This window comes from Schistocerca nitens, chromosome 5, assembly GCF_023898315.1.
Source record: "Schistocerca nitens isolate TAMUIC-IGC-003100 chromosome 5, iqSchNite1.1, whole genome shotgun sequence".
Lineage (NCBI taxonomy): Eukaryota > Metazoa > Arthropoda > Insecta > Orthoptera > Acrididae > Schistocerca > Schistocerca nitens.
The window spans coordinates 207,685,896-207,703,465 of NC_064618.1; the positions used below are offsets into that span (position 1 = coordinate 207,685,896).

At 41.9% G+C, this 17,570-nt stretch overlaps 1 protein-coding gene across 4 annotated transcripts in view; it reads right to left on the minus strand.

Moving 5' to 3' along the window:
- LOC126259934 (gamma-aminobutyric acid receptor subunit beta) overlaps window positions 1-17,570 on the minus strand; it is a 630,317-nt gene that overhangs the window by 319,415 nt on the left and 293,332 nt on the right. For all 4 annotated transcript variants that reach the window (XM_049957027.1, XM_049957029.1, XM_049957026.1 and 1 more), the window contains exon 2: window positions 6,461-6,558. In XM_049957027.1, the coding sequence (XP_049812984.1) occupies window positions 6,461-6,558 (98 nt within the window). The remainder of the gene's footprint in view (window positions 1-6,460; window positions 6,559-17,570) is intronic.

A 17,570-nucleotide genomic window follows, 5' to 3' on the forward strand; every position in this document is an offset into this window, starting at 1 on the left:
CAGTCCTCTAGTACTCTGACATGGATAATTGTGGATTAATGCGTTTAAACGATCTTCATCAAAACCCGAAGTACTTCCTTAACATGGATAGTCACTAATGCCAAAACGATCCTCCTTAAAACGAGAAAACCATTTTCTTGTCGTGTTCTGTCAATGACATGATCGCCATACACGGCGAAAATGTTTCTGGCTGCTCCACAGCTGTCACCTCTCTATTGAACTCAAACAGAGGAATATGTCGGAAATGTTCCTATTTCTCCACTTGACCCTCCATATTCTAGAGTCCACAGCTCCACTCCCTATCTCCAAATGACAAAAAATCTCCAAATGACAAAATGACAACGTGTAAACTCAAATGGCTACAGTGAACTATAAATAAAAAATGACAATCGATAAATAAACTTGTACCAACCGTAATACCAAGATACAAAACAAAAACGCTACGAACTTATGCAGCAACCTAATAGTTCACGTGGTAACGATTCCCTTCCTCGCAAGAAATGGAAGGAACTGCGACGGGTAAAGAGACTTACTAAGCGACTTCTGTGTATAGAACTCTAGGCATATAAAGGCAAAAGTGAGGTCTGTCTGCAACAGCAGAAGTTTACACCTGTTATAGCTGTTTTCTCATCTTTGTCATAGAACGTGTCACACCATTTGCATATGCCGCAAAACTCTTGTTTTAGCTTCTGTCTCTCTCTCTTTTTTGTGTTCATTCCGATTAGCACTGTGCGTCACGCTATAATATAGTAGTGACTTTGAGGTCATGTATTTGTATTAAGGTGGTATTCCAAAGTAAAGAAACAGATACACTGTTGACGCACTTTTTGAATTTGTAAGAATAAATTTATCAGGGGAAAGTGAGTAAAGTTGGAAGGATCATTTCCTTTATTGCTTCCCTCAGGGAGATGAGATACTGTTGTTGGCAAAGTGACATAATAAGTGAAAAAGAATGGACAACAGAGGCGTGAAAAGTTGCGTACACGTGTGACGGAGCGAAGATGCTGTAACAAGTTTCTGTTCCGCCTTTGTTTTTTCTTGAGAACGCTAACTTTACTCCATATTACTTCAAAAGTTTCATCTGCGAGGAAGGGGAAACGCTATTCCAGTGATGGAGCTCGTGGGGTGCTGTGATGTGGGAGTAGTTTGGCAGTTGTGTGGGGGGGAGATGGAGAATGGTGGAGGGTCGCCAGGGGGTGGGGAGCAGGGATGGCGAAGAGGGAGGGAGGGAGGGCTCCGTCCTGCCGAGGCGCCGGTCCTGTATGTGGCCAAAAGTGTGTAGCCCTAACAGGAGAAAACCTGGCGAACGCTGGCAAATCAGACAGGAACAAACGATAAACACTCTTTCTGGCCGTCGCATATGTGGAGTTCCACCATAAACCTACAGGAGATCACATAAAACTGACACAGTATTTCAACAGAGCAGCAATACGACCTAAGTATCAGCTTTTATGCTACCCAGAAAATGAAAAATCGAGATGTCTAGAGAGTTGGCCATATCTGCACGCAGCAAGAAAGTCAATTGTTCAAAGCCCCCTCGTTGTTAGTTGGAAAAGAACTATGTGTGATCACGAAACATTTTCACTGTTGTAAGTCAACAGTCGGAAAATGCTACAGTGGATTTACATAGTAAGTGAATTCGGATTTGATTTTGTAATTTAGTTTTACCAGGTGTACCGGTATGAAATAAGCGTTTTTTTTGTGAAAATGAAACACTAATTTTGAATTGAAAAGAAAAAACATAAAAATTCTTCTTTTGAAGCAAACCAATCAGACACCCGATTTTCGACTTCTTCGTAGGAATCGAAGTGTTCCTCAGCCAATGCGTGTCCCATTGTATGAAAACAAGTGGTAGTCGGAAGGGGCGAAGTCTGGTGAATACGGCGGGTGGGGTAGCAGCTCCCAGCCAAGTGTTTTGATTGTATTCTGAACCAGTTTTGCTTTGTGTGCAGGTGCATTGTGTTAAAAAAACTACTTTGCCATGTCTTCTGGCCCATTCTGGTCTTTTTTTGATCAATTCATAGTTGAAATTGATCATTTGTTGTCTGTAGCGATTAGTATTCACAGTTTCACCGGCTTTTAGAAGCTCATGATACACCACACCTTTCTGATCCCACCAAACACAGAGCATTGTCTTCTTGCCGAATCGATCTGGTTTTGCAGTCGATGTTGGTGGTTGTCCCGGATTAACCCATGATTTTTCCCGTTTAGGATTCTTAAAATAAATTCATTTTTCATCGCCAGTAACAATTCGATGCAAAGTTGATTTTCTTTCGTGTCTTTGAATCAAAATTTGACAAATGGGTTTTCGGTTTTCTATCTGTCTTTCATTCAATTCATGTGGCACCCATTTTCCACGCTTTTGGATCTTTCCCATAGCTTTCAAACGGTACGAAATTGTTTGTTGTGCAACATTTAGCATTGCTGCCATTTGCTTCTGACTCCAAGTATCATCTTCATCCAATATTGCTTGCAATTCGGCGTCTTCGAACTATTTTGGTCTTCCACGTTCTTCATTTCTTACATCAAAATCATTATTTCTGAACCGTTGAGCCGGCCGAAGTGGCCGTGCGGTTAAAGGCGCTGCAGTCTGAAACCGCAAGACCGCTACGGTCGCAGGTTCGAATCCTGCCTCGGGCATGGATGTTTGTGACGTCCTTAGGTTAGTTAGGTTTAACTAGTTCTAAGTTCTAGGGGACTAATGACCTCAGCAGTTGAGTCCCATAGTGCTCAGAGCCATTTGAACCATTTGAACCGTTGAAACCATCTTTTGAATTTTGCTTCTGATAGAGAATGATCACCATGTGCCTCGAAAAGCATTCGATGCCACTCTGCAGCAATTTTTTCAAATGAAAACAAAAAATTAATGCTTTCCGCAAATCATCACTTTCTGGTACAAAATTCGACATTGTTAACCTGATGGAAACATATGATGTTGTTTCTTCCATGATTTGATGTATACTAAATATCTTTGACAGATGTCATACCAACCAAACAAAAAAAAATTAAGGCTCGTTCACAACAAATGTTCCCTATCGACACATTTGTATCTTAACGTTCATTTCATACCGGTGCACCTGGTATTTTAATAAAATGAAGAAAGTTACACTTGATAATGTTCAGTAATGTAAAATATCACTATTATTTCATATACCGCTCAAGATATCGGAACAACATTTTTGACACAATACTAAAAACACGACTGTTTTACTGAATATTTTACATGCCTAACTTCCCCATTTAACAAGGAACTTTGTCAGCCGTGACTTACTTTATATGCTGTCATCGACATCTTACACCTTCGAACAGAGGTTACTGTGATATGTTCAGAGGGATATTGTAGAAAACGTAATATAGAAAAGTGCTCAATGTGAATCTATTGGTCATTTTACGGTTGAATGGCGCTGTAACTCCGACTTGCGCTCATGACAACCATTAACTACACTTTTCGGTTAATCTTGCGAAAGCTGTGAGTACACAGACTAGCAAGTGTTATGTAACTGTTGTCATTTCTGGAGTTCCTAGTCCATTTTTTAATTAAAGCCGTTGACACATCTATATTTTGGTTAAAAAATGTGTATTCATTACATAGTAAATTTTGGCGTCTCAGCTTTCTATCACTAATCGGAAACCTCATTTCTATACATCTTTCTAGCTTATTATGTGTTAGATATGTCATGTACTTGAAACCGTGGGATGCTGTGTACACTGTCTTTGTAAATTACCCTTTCAAGCTACTAGAAAGAGTAGAGGACGCCAGGTACAAACTGTTGCATGTACCACATGTAAAATAAGGTCTCCTGCTTTCCCGCGTCCGTTGGGCGAAAGAGAGAGAGTATGATGTACAGTACCGTGACTCTGGTAAGCGCAGCACTCAAAAGGTCATTATATGGTATTGTTGGGGCCAATCACCTTGCCGCTATGGTAACATCGGTTCCTGTCGAATCACTGAAGATAAGCGCCGCCGGGTTCGGTTAGAAATTGGATTGGTGACCATCCGATCTGCCGAGAGGTGTGGTGCACACAGCTCTTGTGAGATAAACCGAGGAGCTACTTGATTGAGAAGTAGCTCGCACACTGACATGCGGCCAGGAGGGCGGTATGCTGACCATATTACCCTCCATATCCGCACCCATTGACGACTGTGGGTGAGGATGACACGGTGGCCGGTCGGTACCGTTGGGTCTTCATTGTCTGTTAAGGCGGAGTTTTTTAGGATATTGTTTGCTTCGGCCGAGTAATCGTAAAGGGTTTACTTCCTCCTTGCACAAAGGACCCTTCCTCGCGATCGGATACTTTACGTCATCACCTCTTCTCCCCTTCCCTGCCAAATACTGGTGGTGAATACTCATCCCACCTCCAGGTTCCGAACCGACTTCCTGAGATTCAATATAAACCTTGTGCATTAGCGAGTTTGGCTACTTCCAAACGTAACAATTTTCGTGGTGTTGGCTGTGTACTGATTATCCATATAATATTCAGCTGTTTTTTATTTATTCTAATTAAAGTCAATTTCCCCACAGCTGTATTTTTTATTTTATTTTAATGTTTATCTCATGTATGTACAGTCGATTTCGAGACAATATTGGATATATCAGAAAGGACTACATAACTTCGAAAATTCATTTGACTTGCAGACACTATTGTGGTGTGATTTTATAGCAAAATATATCAACTTGTAGCAATACACATAAACTTAACTGAAAAGGTTCAATGAGACATCGATTGGACATGCAGCACACATTCCATCTGAAATCGATTTCTTGCCATACTCTCTGCAGCATGTCAGGTGTGACTTGTTCAGTTGTGAGGAAGATTCCAGCTATGAGCTCTGGTAGAGAAGGCAGTAAGGGTGAAACGCACAAGGTGGGATGCCTAGCTCTCGAGAAGGACGCCGGGTAGATTTTGTAGGATTGCTTTCAAAGCTTTGTTTCACTTGCTCTACCACGTCGCCAGGCGCACGGGCGCGGCCTGAAGATTTCTTATGTCTTACCGAACATCCAGTTTCAGTAAAACATTTATGCCACTCGTAAGTAGTCGGACTACTGGGGCAATCGTTTTCATACTCTATACGAAAATTACTTGCACAGATGTACCAGACTTTGACTCTTCAAACTAAAATAAATAGTGTGCACACTCGGGACCAACAAAGTCAGCCATCTTTGCTTCAACTGCCGCTAGCGCTTGCGACGGCGCAATTGTGTACTAGCGGACCACGTGATCTATTTGACTTACAGATGACACCAAGACTAAATCTGTAAGGCGTATGCGTAAGTTTGTACGAATGTTCAAAGTTGTCAAGTCGTTTTTGATACTCATTGTACTGCCTGATCTTCAGGTAGCTGATAGAGGTGCTCCATGAATCTAATGCCGTACGAACTGTAACCATCAAGAGAGGTGCCTGAGTCTGTCACACAGATTGGTAGTGTAAAACACAAGGCAGAGAGCAGAGAGTATTCGACACGAAACTATTGAACTGTGTGCGAGACGCATCACAGGCGTCTCTCTTGATGGCAAGGGAGTTACAGTGTTTACGGCATTCGGCTCATGGAACACGCCTAACAGGTACCTGTAGATGAGACAATATTGTCTTGAAATAGATCGCCCAAATACGAGATGAACAAAATAAAATAAAAAAATACAGCTGGAAGAAAACAGACTTTCATGTAAAAATAATCAGGGCCACATCAGATTACTGTTGATAGTTCACCCTGCAAGAGCGGGAGAGTGGAAAGTATTGTGGTATATATTTTTCTCATTGCACCGAAACAGGATATATCCACGCAATGGTTCTCACACAAAAAATTATCTGCCTAGCGTCATCTTAAACTACCGGGATACTGTTATTTGAGTTTAGTTCGCTATGTTCATGGGCTACACTACGGTTGATTTTTTGGGAAATTTTGAATTTCCCCTACCTCTTCTCCCGTGTAACTGAACCTGTTTTATGGTAATAACAAAACTTTTCCCTCTTTCTGAACCCATGTACACACTCCTTCAGTATTAGTGGGCGTGTCGTAAACCTGTGCACATAGACACGCAGAGAACATCGTCAAACTGTTGTATCATCAGACGATTATCAATTTTTTTTCAGTAAACGGGCTACAGAGTGAGCAGTCACTTGCTCATCCGAAGCGTCATTAGGTGGGAGATCGCGGCGCCGCGTTGTGACGCTACCTCGCTAGACAAGTCCGGCCGCAGGGCGGCGTCAGCGCGGGCCGCTGTCAGCGCAGCGCCAACAGCGCTCTGCGCATGCGCGGGCGTCTCCACCAGTGCAGACCGCGCTTCACAGGTCACTACATTCGCGGCGTTTGTGCAGTTCCACGAGCTACTCAAAGCGACAGTGAAACGCCGGTAATAATGCAAAGTGAAGCCATTGGCACTGGTGGAGGCGCCTACACACTCGTGTTAATTGTAACTTTTCTGCACGAAATCGTGTTTTTATTTTACGGAAACTTACCTCCATAATTCGGTCTTACTCTTTTGTCGTAACTGACGCTAAAGGAGTCGAGGATTGCCGAGATGTTCACATCTCCCAGCATGCTCCCGCCCGGGGTTCTGTAACATAACAGACGACGCATTCTCATCAGACAAGTAAACACACAGAAGAGACACAGGTAAGTACAACCGTCGTATTGTTTCACATTACGACATTAGCGTCTTAAAAAATAACACTCGACACGGTAGAAACAACCAAAAATTATTTATGTAATGCACAACACACAAATTAGAAACGAACCAAACAATGGTGTTAAAAGCCAGGTTAGGACTACCACTGCGGTCATACACCCACATGTCATTCACACATCCGTTTTCCAAACAAGAGTGGGGTACAAGAGGCGGGGGAGCGGGTGATCATTCGCAAACTGAGTTTTATCTGCCGTAGCAGTAATAATAACAGAGCCCTGCCTAGGATCAACGCTTGTTGTGATCGCAGTCATCAGATGATCAAAATAAATTGCGGAGTGACAGCTGACCCTGAATAATGAAAAGTGTGAATTTCACTAAATTTCGGTTGCAGGATAAAACACTCAAATCTAAAGGACGTAAATTCCGCTAAATACTTAGAGATTGCAGTCACGAATAACTGAAATTGGAACGATCGCATAGGTAATGTTGCGGAGAAAGCAAACCCTAGACTGTGATTCATGGCAGAATACCTAGAAAGTGCAGCAGGTCTACTAAAGAGACTGCTTACAATACACTTGTCTTCCCTCTTCTACAATACTTCTGTGAGGAGGGTACCCGCATCAGAGTTTTGACGGAGGACATCGCAAAAGTTCGGAGAAAGACAAGCCGTTTTGTTGCGAAATAGGGGAGAGAATGCCATGGATATGATGCGCGAATTGGGACGGCAATCATCAAAGCAAAGGCGATTTTCGCTGCAGCAGGGTCTTCTCATGAAATTTTAGTCATCATCGTTGTCCTCAGAGTGTGAAAATAATCATCATAATAAAACAGCAGCAATGAGAAGTCTCATGGAAAGACTTAAGTGTTTGTTTTCCGGCGTGCTGTTCTAGAGTGGAACGGAAGAGAAATAGTTTGAAGGTGGTTTGATTAACCCTGTGCCAGGCACTTACTTGTGAACTGCAGAGTCATCATGTACATGTAGATGTAGACGTGACATGAGCTGTGTTTTGAAGCTAACTGAAAGCGGGTTACAGAGAAGAAGACTGTGATGTGATGTAGCGTATACCGTTCAACAACGGGACTAAACGTTCATGGTCCCTCACAGTTTGCTAGATACTTGTATAACGAGTGATTTGATTATACTTCCTTAGTACACCTATTGAAATAAATCCATTTTGGTTTTATACAACCTGAAATAATGTATGAAAATATTGTGAGAATCTGTGACTTTTCCCGAATTGAACACGTGTGTCTGTGTAAATGTAGCTCATAGGCTTCTGTACGTCTTTTAAGTTGAAACCTGTAACAGTATAAAATAAGTCGTAGAGGGTCAGTACAGATAAAACGAGAGATATTAGGGCTTATACGAATGAGTTGACGATCTCGAACGTTTTGCGCGTAATCTGTGAATGGACTGGAAGGAAGCAACTGATATTCGTACGAGACACTATACGCCACTCATCTCGTTGGCTTATGAGATGTATGTATCAAGGCGTAAATTACTTGGAGACAAGAGTTTTCTTTCAATTAAGAACTGCCGGTAACACTATTTCCCTATTGTAAACCTTTACGCAGTCTATCAGCTGTCCTATGGCAGCAGCTACTTTCAGATTGACCGGAATGTTTTAAAAGCTCATTCCTAGCTCAGAACGACCTGCGTAAAAGTCATTAATCAGCTCCTACTTGACTCAGTGATTACTCAGCTCTGTGGATGCGTGGTTAAGCTATGTTCTCAACCGTTAAATAAAAAAAATTAAACCTTCGCATAATGGTATGTATAATGTTATTAATGGCCGTAAGCAATGCGCGAAAACTGTCAGATCAAAGAGGTTCATAGAAACATTTAATGTGTTATCTTTTCGGCGGTGGACTGAAAACTCCAATTTTAGCACCAAAAGCTTTATGAAGATGAACGAAAAGTCAGACAGTACCGAAGGATGTGTACTTATCAACTAGAGATTCTTACCTAATTTCGAAAAAGACGTTCCGTAGCGAACATAAATACGAAACTGGTGGCATCATTTGATATCCCCTTGACGACGAAACTGTTAGAAACGCAATACATGCTCTCACTCGGGAAGAAAATCGGCCGTATTTTTTGAAAGGAACCAAAACGATTATGCGATTTAGAGAACTCCCGAAGATATAAATTTGGTTCGCAGGGCGAGGATCGCCGCCACCTCACTGGGTAGGCTTCATCTGAGATGTGATGCAGGGTCGTTAGTTTCGTACTCATCGACAGCCACAAGCAGAAGCTGTTGTGTGAGGCCTCGAATAATTCACGAAGGAGAGATACACTGTATGTAGGTGTTGATACCATGCTCAGTCGATGGCTGCCTTCGCGCATTTTCAGCAACTTAACCAGAAAGTATAATAATGAAGAGGTCGCTGGAGACGTCCATTGGTCTTTCGTTTATTAAAATTACTAGCGAACCCGGCAACGCTTCGCAATTCGTAACTATGTACAGAAATTGGATATACGTGCTAATCTCCTTCTCCCTCCTCTCTCTACCCCTCTCCTCTTTCACCTTCTCTTTCTCCATCTCCTCTTCTTTCCCCTCTTTCTGTCCATCACCTTGCCGGCCGCTGGTGGCCGAGCGGTTCTGGCGCTACAGTCTGGAACAGCTCGACCGCTACGGTCGCAGGTTCGAATCCTGCCTCGGGCATGGATGTGTGTGTTGTCCTTAGGTTAGTTAGGTTTAAGTAGTTCTAAGTTCTAGGGGACTTATGACCTCAGCAGTTGAGTCCCATAGTGCTCAGAGCCATTTGAACCATTTTTTTGTCCATCACCTCCTGTCCCCTCTGTCCATCTCCTCCTGCCCCTATGTCTCTCCACCTCCTCTTCTTGCCTCTCTCTGTTCATCTCCTCATCCGCTTTCTCTTTGTCCATCTTCTCTTTTTCCCCTCTCTCTGTCAACCTCATCCTCTCACCTCATCTCTTCTTCCTCCGTCTCTTTGTCCATCTCCTTCTCTCTCCATATCTCTCTCCACCTCCTACCCCGGCCTGTTTCTGTCTACCTCCTCCTTCTCTCTCTCTATGTATCCATTTCCTCCATTGTTTCTGTCCATGTCCTCTTCCCCCTTTCTCAGATTATGAGCACTGTGCACTGTGATTGCCAACGAATCCTAGAATGGGAACTGAAATTGCTTGGGGTCATTGGCATACCGGGTATGGGAGACCTCTCTCCTGCTGCTGGATGTCTAAGTATAGTTGCATCATTGACTGTATTTAGTTTTAATCTGTAAACGGAGTAGGTTTGCAAAGATTCGGATGATTCTGCTTCCATAGAAGAATTCTAATCTTAAGCCGATAAGCCTTAAATACAACATTCCTGTTTCCTGTAAGGACAGATTACGAGAAAGAAAATAAAATAGCGCACAGCTGTGTCCGCTGCCGTAAGGTGTGAAACAATACGGTTGCTCAGCGCTTGTATTACATCTGCGCCGGCCGCTGTGCCCGAGCCGTTATAGGCGCTTCAGTCCAGAACCGCGCTGCTGCTACGGATGCAGGTTAGAATCCTACCTCGGGCGTGGTTGTGTGTGAAGTCCTTAGGTTACTTTGGTTTAAGTAGTTCTAAGTCTACGGGACTGATGACCTCAGATGTTAAGCCCCATAGTGCTTAGAGCCATTTGAACCATATTACGTCTGCGTTTATTGAATCCAGACCTGGCGTTTTCCGTTTTTCCTCTTTTAATATCTCGACATGTAGTTCTACTTTGGCAAATGTGATTACTACTCTGTTGTCTCTCACATTTCCATAACACAGCATTTTATTTCTCGCAGTCTGTTACAACAGAAAACCTATGTATTATCGTTTCAAAAAATATTTCGCTCATGTCCGCCTGAATATTTGTGAGCATACCGTGTAGAAAATTTCAAGTGAACAGCTCTGAAACTTATTGAGATATTCTCTGCTAAAGTTTCACCTTTAAACAATATATATTTATTGATATGCCACGTATGTTAAAAATATGTGTCTTATGTCCGCCTGATCATTTATTAGAATATCAACGAAATACCTGAAATAAATCGGTGAAGAACTTTTCGATATTGTTGCTAATAATGTTCACCTGTTACATGATGTATGTGTGTTTAATATTAAATATATAATTGTATGTAATCTATGTCCCTCCAAATGGTTACTGGAATATTGCGTAAAAATTTGAAGTGTACTGGTCCAGAACGTTTTTAGGTAATTGTTAACAACATTTCTTCCCTATATATTATACATGTATCTGCATATGCCTTACATATTAAAAAATAAATAACCTACGTCTGTCAGAAAGTTTGTTAGAAAATCGTCTAAAATTTTGAAGTAATTCAGTGAAGAACGTTTCGAGATTTTTGCTAACCATCTTTCCTCTTTATATATTATACGAGTATATACATACACGGTGTTTCAGAGCGGATGGTCAATATTCAGGGATGACAGAAATGACCATTCGAAAGAAAACATGGGTTCTAAGACGCATACCTTAAGAGCCATGAGCAATTATTGATCTTCGATACTGTGAAACAGATCTCTTCAACTGCAACCGCTTTGTTTTCCATATTTTGGGAAGTGGTAGTATGGAGTGTTGTGTTTCAAAGCAGCGAAGATGAACAAGTGCTCATACCTTTTAAGGCATGCGTTTTAGAGCAGATGTTTACTTGGAATTTTTTTCTTATTTTAGTCCATACTACCACTTCTCAAAATATGGAAAACAAAGCGCTTGCAGTAGAAGAGATTTGTTTCACAGTACCATAGATCAAGGCTTGCTCGTAGCTCTTAAGGGATGCGTTTTACAGCCCGTGTTTACCTGACTTTTTTGTTTGGAATGATCATTCCTGTCACATCCCTGAATATTGACCAACACTTCTGAAACACCCTATATTTATACGCCATACATATTAGCCTGTGTCCATCCGAGCACTTATTAGAGTATCGCGTAAGCATTTGAAGTAAATTGGTTCAGAATTTTTGCTAACAATGTAACTCTGTTGCCATTATTGGTGACATGTCTGAGGCACTATGTAGAATTGACAGCGAAATATTAGGAATCAACGATGGGGTCTTAAGTCTTGAAGTATTGCGCTCCTCTTTGCGTTGCTCAGTTAGAGGGAGAATTTTTGCAGCAATTTTTCTGGCACGTGCCGAGTACACCTCACAGCCGCGGCTTACCCCTCTCTGACGATAACTTGTTTAACGACACAAAAATAAACTATCTGAAAGAAGTGATCACTACCATTCTGAACAACATGACGGCAAGGAAATAAAACAACCATAGGTGTAATAAATGTATAGTAGAAGAGAGTACTGTGCGTTTCCCCACACTCACTGATGAATTGAAAGATTATTGTATTACCTCTTTCGGTCCTTTTTTACTTCTGCATTCACTTATTTTTCATTCGAAACAGACAACTTTTATTTTTTGACGATACATCGGAAGTTGCTGCTGCACTACACAGAACTATAACTGTTAAAATGTGTGGATAGCAGTCCTTGGTCAAGATCGCTAAGACTCCTTTATTGATTACTAGTTTCAGTTCATTGACGAGCCATCTTCGCATCAATAAAAATTATTATGTAATTCATTGTGTATAAGCCACAAAAATGAAAACCTGTATTCCAATTCCGTCATTGTGGTTGCAGCGTTCGCGTTGTGAGTTCGGTCATGTGCAGTTAAATGGGCACAATGTTAGATCGTATGCAGTATGCGCGTGGAAGTTGAAGTGTTTTTGAGTTGTTTTTCTCCGCTATCACACTGCCTGGTAACTTATTTTGAAATGTGAAACTGTTAGCTGGCCTCGATCATGTCCCGTCAGCACCAGATTAGGCTTTGTTCCCTGCGGCAGGTACCGACAAGCTGTCGGAGTGGCTTTGAAGTGATTTTGATTAGTATGTTTGTTCATGGTCTATCGTGTATCACGTGTTCGGGAGTTCTTATAGCTCCACTGCGAGTGGTTCCGCTGGCAATCGTTTATAGCTTAACTGTGAGTGGTTCCACTGCGACGTGTGATCGGTGATTAGGCACACATGTGTCGTGTGTGTTTTGGTAGTCCAACTACGTGAAAGATTGATGGCTTTCAGTTTTTATGTCTGGTGTTCTGTATTAGCTATATTTTTTGAGATCCTTGTAGCATCTGTTTGAAACCTGATCCCGATTGTTGGTGGTATGATGTTGGTAATGAGTTAGTAGACGAAGAAATAAGTTTTGCATATCATTCGATGGGCGCGAACAAGCTATATGCATTGTGTGGAATCTTCAGCAACTAAATTTAGATTGGAAGCACTACTGTGCGTTAGATTATTGTTACTCAGTGCTGGTGTCCGATGACAAGCAGTTTGTGACACCTTTTTTTTTTTAATTTAAAGATACATTAAAATATGTAGAGAAATTCAGGTTACCTTCCATTAGGAAAGTGGGTGCAGTCAGCGACTGTGACATGATTTATAAATTATAGAGCGCAGCAATCAGTAGTCCTTTTTTTGCAGGTTTCATGTGGCAAATCCAGATTTCGGCTAGTGTGTAGCCACTGTCAATGCACTATTTTATAGTCTCGATGCATATCAGTTGCCTGTTGTTAGAGCGTCAGTCACAGTTTTTGACTTTGTAATTCAGATCAGTTTCCGAATTTTAAGGTGCTGTTCGCGTATCTTTATCATTTACCTTTGAAAATACAACGTATGACTGCTATACTGCTATCACGGCAAGATTAGTATCACTTGATTGTTTGTGTCCTTATTCGTTGGTAATATAACATCTCGTTCATGTAAAAGAATTGTTTGGATAATTGTGGAGATGGTTTTTATTTTAGCAGACATATTCAACTCATATTTTTACACCTCCTCAACTAATCTATACTGTAAAATATCATTTCACAGAAGGGCGATTTCAAAAGACTTGCAATTGCCTTTGTTCAATAACGAAACGATTTGAGCTTCATGTTGGCACTTACGCTGAACATTTTGCATCAAAGAAATAAACTTTCTTCGTGTAGAGACTAAGTCCAATGATTTAATTTTCTTTATTTTTCTATACTTTCGCGATGGGGTAATTGTAACGAAATTTAACAATCAAAGTTTCAATGAATAATGATGCAAGCCATCCATAACGTGTTGGCCTGAACATCCGACAATGGGAGAAAAGGAATGCAGGTTCGAGGGCTATTCAAAAAGTAAGGCCCTATCGATCGCGAAATCGAAACCACAGCGAAAATCCAATGAAGCTTTGCGTAGGTGTGTTGAACAGTGTTTCGAGTATGCCCTCCGATGGCGTCATGTCGCTCTTTTCAGTTCTGAGATCAAAGTGAGCACGTGAAGATGGCCGGCCGGTGTGGCCGAGCGGCTCTAGGCGCTACAGTCCGGAACCGCGTTGCTGCTACGGTCGCTGGTTCAAATCTTGCCTCGGGCATGGATGTGTGTGATGTCTTTAGGTTGGTTACGTTTAAGTAGTTCTAAATCTAGGGGACTGATGACCTTAGATGTTAAGTCCCATAGTGCTTCGAGCCATTTGAACCATTTTTTTTTAACGTAAAAATCCCGAGAAAATATTGTCTCTCGGGAAGTGTGAGTGCCTATAAGCGATTTGAGAGATTTCACCTGAGTCATGCAACCCGCACAACGTAGTGTAATGCATTATCTTCTTGATAACAATTCTCGTCCGCACACTGCAGGGGCAACGAGGATGCTCCTACAGCATTTTCAATGGGAAGTGTTTGATCACACACCGTGCAGCCCCGAGTTGGTTCCCTCTGATTTTCGTCTCTGCTCATATGAACCGCTGGCTATTAAGACAACATTTTGGCAGAGACAACAAGCTACAAATCAGGGAAGAGAACTGACAGAAAGCATGGACGGCTGCCTTCTGTAACGAGGGTATTGAAATGTTGGTACAAAGCACGACAAATGTCTCAGTCGGAGCTGCGTATATGTGGAGAAGTAGCTGGAAGGTGTAGCTCATTGTTCCAAATGAAACGTTTTTGATTGTCATTGTGGTTTCCATATCGCGACCAATCGGATCTCATATATAATATCCTAGTGATTATAATGAGAATCCCATTGCCGTTTGAATGTGGTTTCATTACGCGGCAAAATGAGTATGCGGAACGTCGGCGTGGTTAGTTGTATCGTCGTCTAGTGTATTATTGTCGTAATTTTGATATTATTTGTGTGTTAAGCACACTTTCGCGCGGTTTGTGTTATGTCGACGACGTGTCCTGATCAGCGTGTGGCTTTTGGCTTGTGGATTGCCGTAGTGTCTTTTAGATGGTTCTACGGAACTAGGTCGTTGCTGGCTGCGTTATGTGAACGTTTCGTATATTGTCAGCGCTGCTTATTTGAAGGACATGTTGATATTTATGGAGTTGTGCCCTTGTGTTACGTCAGGAACAACGGACGCGTCTTTCGTTGTTGTGGCCTTTCATGTTTCTCAGTGGCTCCCTTGAGCTATCATCTGCAAAGTCTTACAGCGAAAATTTTTTTAATTCTTTAATGATAAATTACTCTAGAGCGCTGCGTACTACTCCAGTTAGTACTGTGTATGCTGGGAATTATTTGAGTAGGCTAGTGCCCAGTTATTTCAAATGGCTCTGAGCACTATGGGACTTAACATCTATGGTCATCAGTCCCCTAGAACTTAGAACTACTTAAACCTAACTAACCTAAGGACATCACACAACACCCAGCCATCACGAGGCAGAGAAAATCCCTGACCCCGCCGGGAATCGAACCCGGGAACCCGGGCGCGGGAAACGAGGACGCTACCTCACGACCACGGCCAGTTATTTACAAATAGCAAATGTCCCCGCTGTAAACTGAAAACCTAGTTTAATCTACGGCTAGTACCGGCTACTTCTGTCACATTTGCCGTAAGTCCTATTGTCATTGTTATAAGTGATGTTAAGCTGAGTAATGTTAATTAGTGAGCTCTGTAGCTGTAGGTGTTGTTCAGAGAGCGGCTGTTACTCTGTCCACTAACGTCTAGTAACTTCTGTTACTAACTGGGCACTTGAAACTATATAAATTCTTCATTGTCAGTGCTAGTTTTTGAACCATTTCGCATGCTGCGATTACATTCAATATTTATTGAATGCCATTCTGATTAAGTTTCAGAACAATGCTCTGCTGATTGTGTTAGGTGATATTAAGTGCCAACCATAGGGGTTGCTCGAAGAGAGATAAAGTCGCTTACTCAGGTGTGATTGAGAGTAAGAGTGCTTCCGTTTTCCGTTCACCACATACTCTCAGCAGTTGAGGCGTGCGCGCCGACGTTGCTACCTGCGCTGCTCTGGTCGAGATGGGCGGCCTCTCACATTTGGCGTCCACCACACTCGGAGGACGTCGTGTCTTCCAACTAGGTATCGGATTTGTAGATATTAATTTTAATGAAATCTAAGTTGAAAAAGTTAAATAAAGGATGGAAAAATGAATTTCAGTCCAACCACACTGAGTCGCAGTCAACCCACCTCTCCTCTCCCCAGTTACGTTCCTGACAGTTTCAGTAACGTTATTCAAAACGTACTACATCTACATATTCCGCAAACCACCGTACGGTGTATGGCGGAGGATAACCAGTGATTTCCTTTCCCGCTGTACTCGCAAACAGTTGTTGTTGTTGTGGTCTTCAGTCCTGAGACTGGTTTGATGCAGCTCTCCATGCTACTCTATCCTGTGCAAGCTTCTTCATCTCCCAGTACCTACTGCAACCTACATCCTTCTGAATCTGCTTAGTGTATTCATCTCTTGGTCTCCCTCTACGATTTTTACCCTCCACGCTGCCCTCCAATGCTAAATTTGTGATCCCTCGGTGCCTCAAAACATGTCCTACCAACCGATCCCTTCTTCTAGTCTAGTTGTGCCACAAACTTCTCTTCTCCCCAATCCTATTCAATACCTCCTCATTAGTTACGTGATCTACCCACCTTATCTTCAGCATTCTTCTGTAGCACCACATTTCGAAAGCTTCTATTCTCTTCTTGTCCAAACTACTTATCGTCCATGTTTCACTTCCATACATGGCTACACTCCATACAAATACTTTCAGAAACGACTTCCTGACACTTAAATCTATACTCGACGTTAACAAATTTCTCTTCTTCAGAAACGATTCCCTTGCCGTTGCCAGTCTACATTTTATATCCTCTCTACTTCGACCATCATCAGTTATTTTACTCCCTAAATAGCAAAACTCCTTTACTACTTTAAGTGTCTCATTTCCTAATTTAATTCCCTCAGCATCACCCGATTTAATTTGACTACATTCCATTATCCTCGTTTTGCTTTTGTTGATGTTCATCTTATATCCTCCTTTCAAGACACTGTCCATTCCGTTCAACTGCTCTTCCAAGTCCTTTGCTGTCTCTACAGAATTACAATGTCATCGGCGAACCTCAAAGTTTCTACTTTTTCTCCATGAATTTTAAACCTACTCCGAATTTTTCTTTTGTTTCCTTTACTGCTTGCTCAATATACAGATTGAATAACATCGGGGAGAGGCTACAACCCTGTCTCACTCCTTTCCCAACCACTGCTTCCCTTTCATGCCCCTCGACTCTTATAACTGCCATCTGGTTTCTGTACAAATTGTAAATAGCCTTTCGCTCCCTGTATTTTAGCCCTGCCACCTTCAGAATTTGAAAGAGAGTATTCCAGTTAACATTGTCAAAAGCTTTCTCTAAGTCTACAAATGCAAGAAACGTAGGTTTGCCTTTTCTTAATCTTTCTTCTAAGATAAGTCGTAAGGTTAGTATTGCCTCACGTGTTCCAACATTTCTACGGAACCCAAACTGATCTTCCCCGAGGTCCGCTTCTACCAGTTTTTCCATTCGTCTGTAAAGAATTCGCATTAGTATTTTGCAGCTGTGACTTATTAAACTGATAGTTCGGTAATTTTCACATCTGTGAACACCTGCTTTCTTTGGTATTGGAATTATTATATTCTTCTTGAAGTCTGTGGGT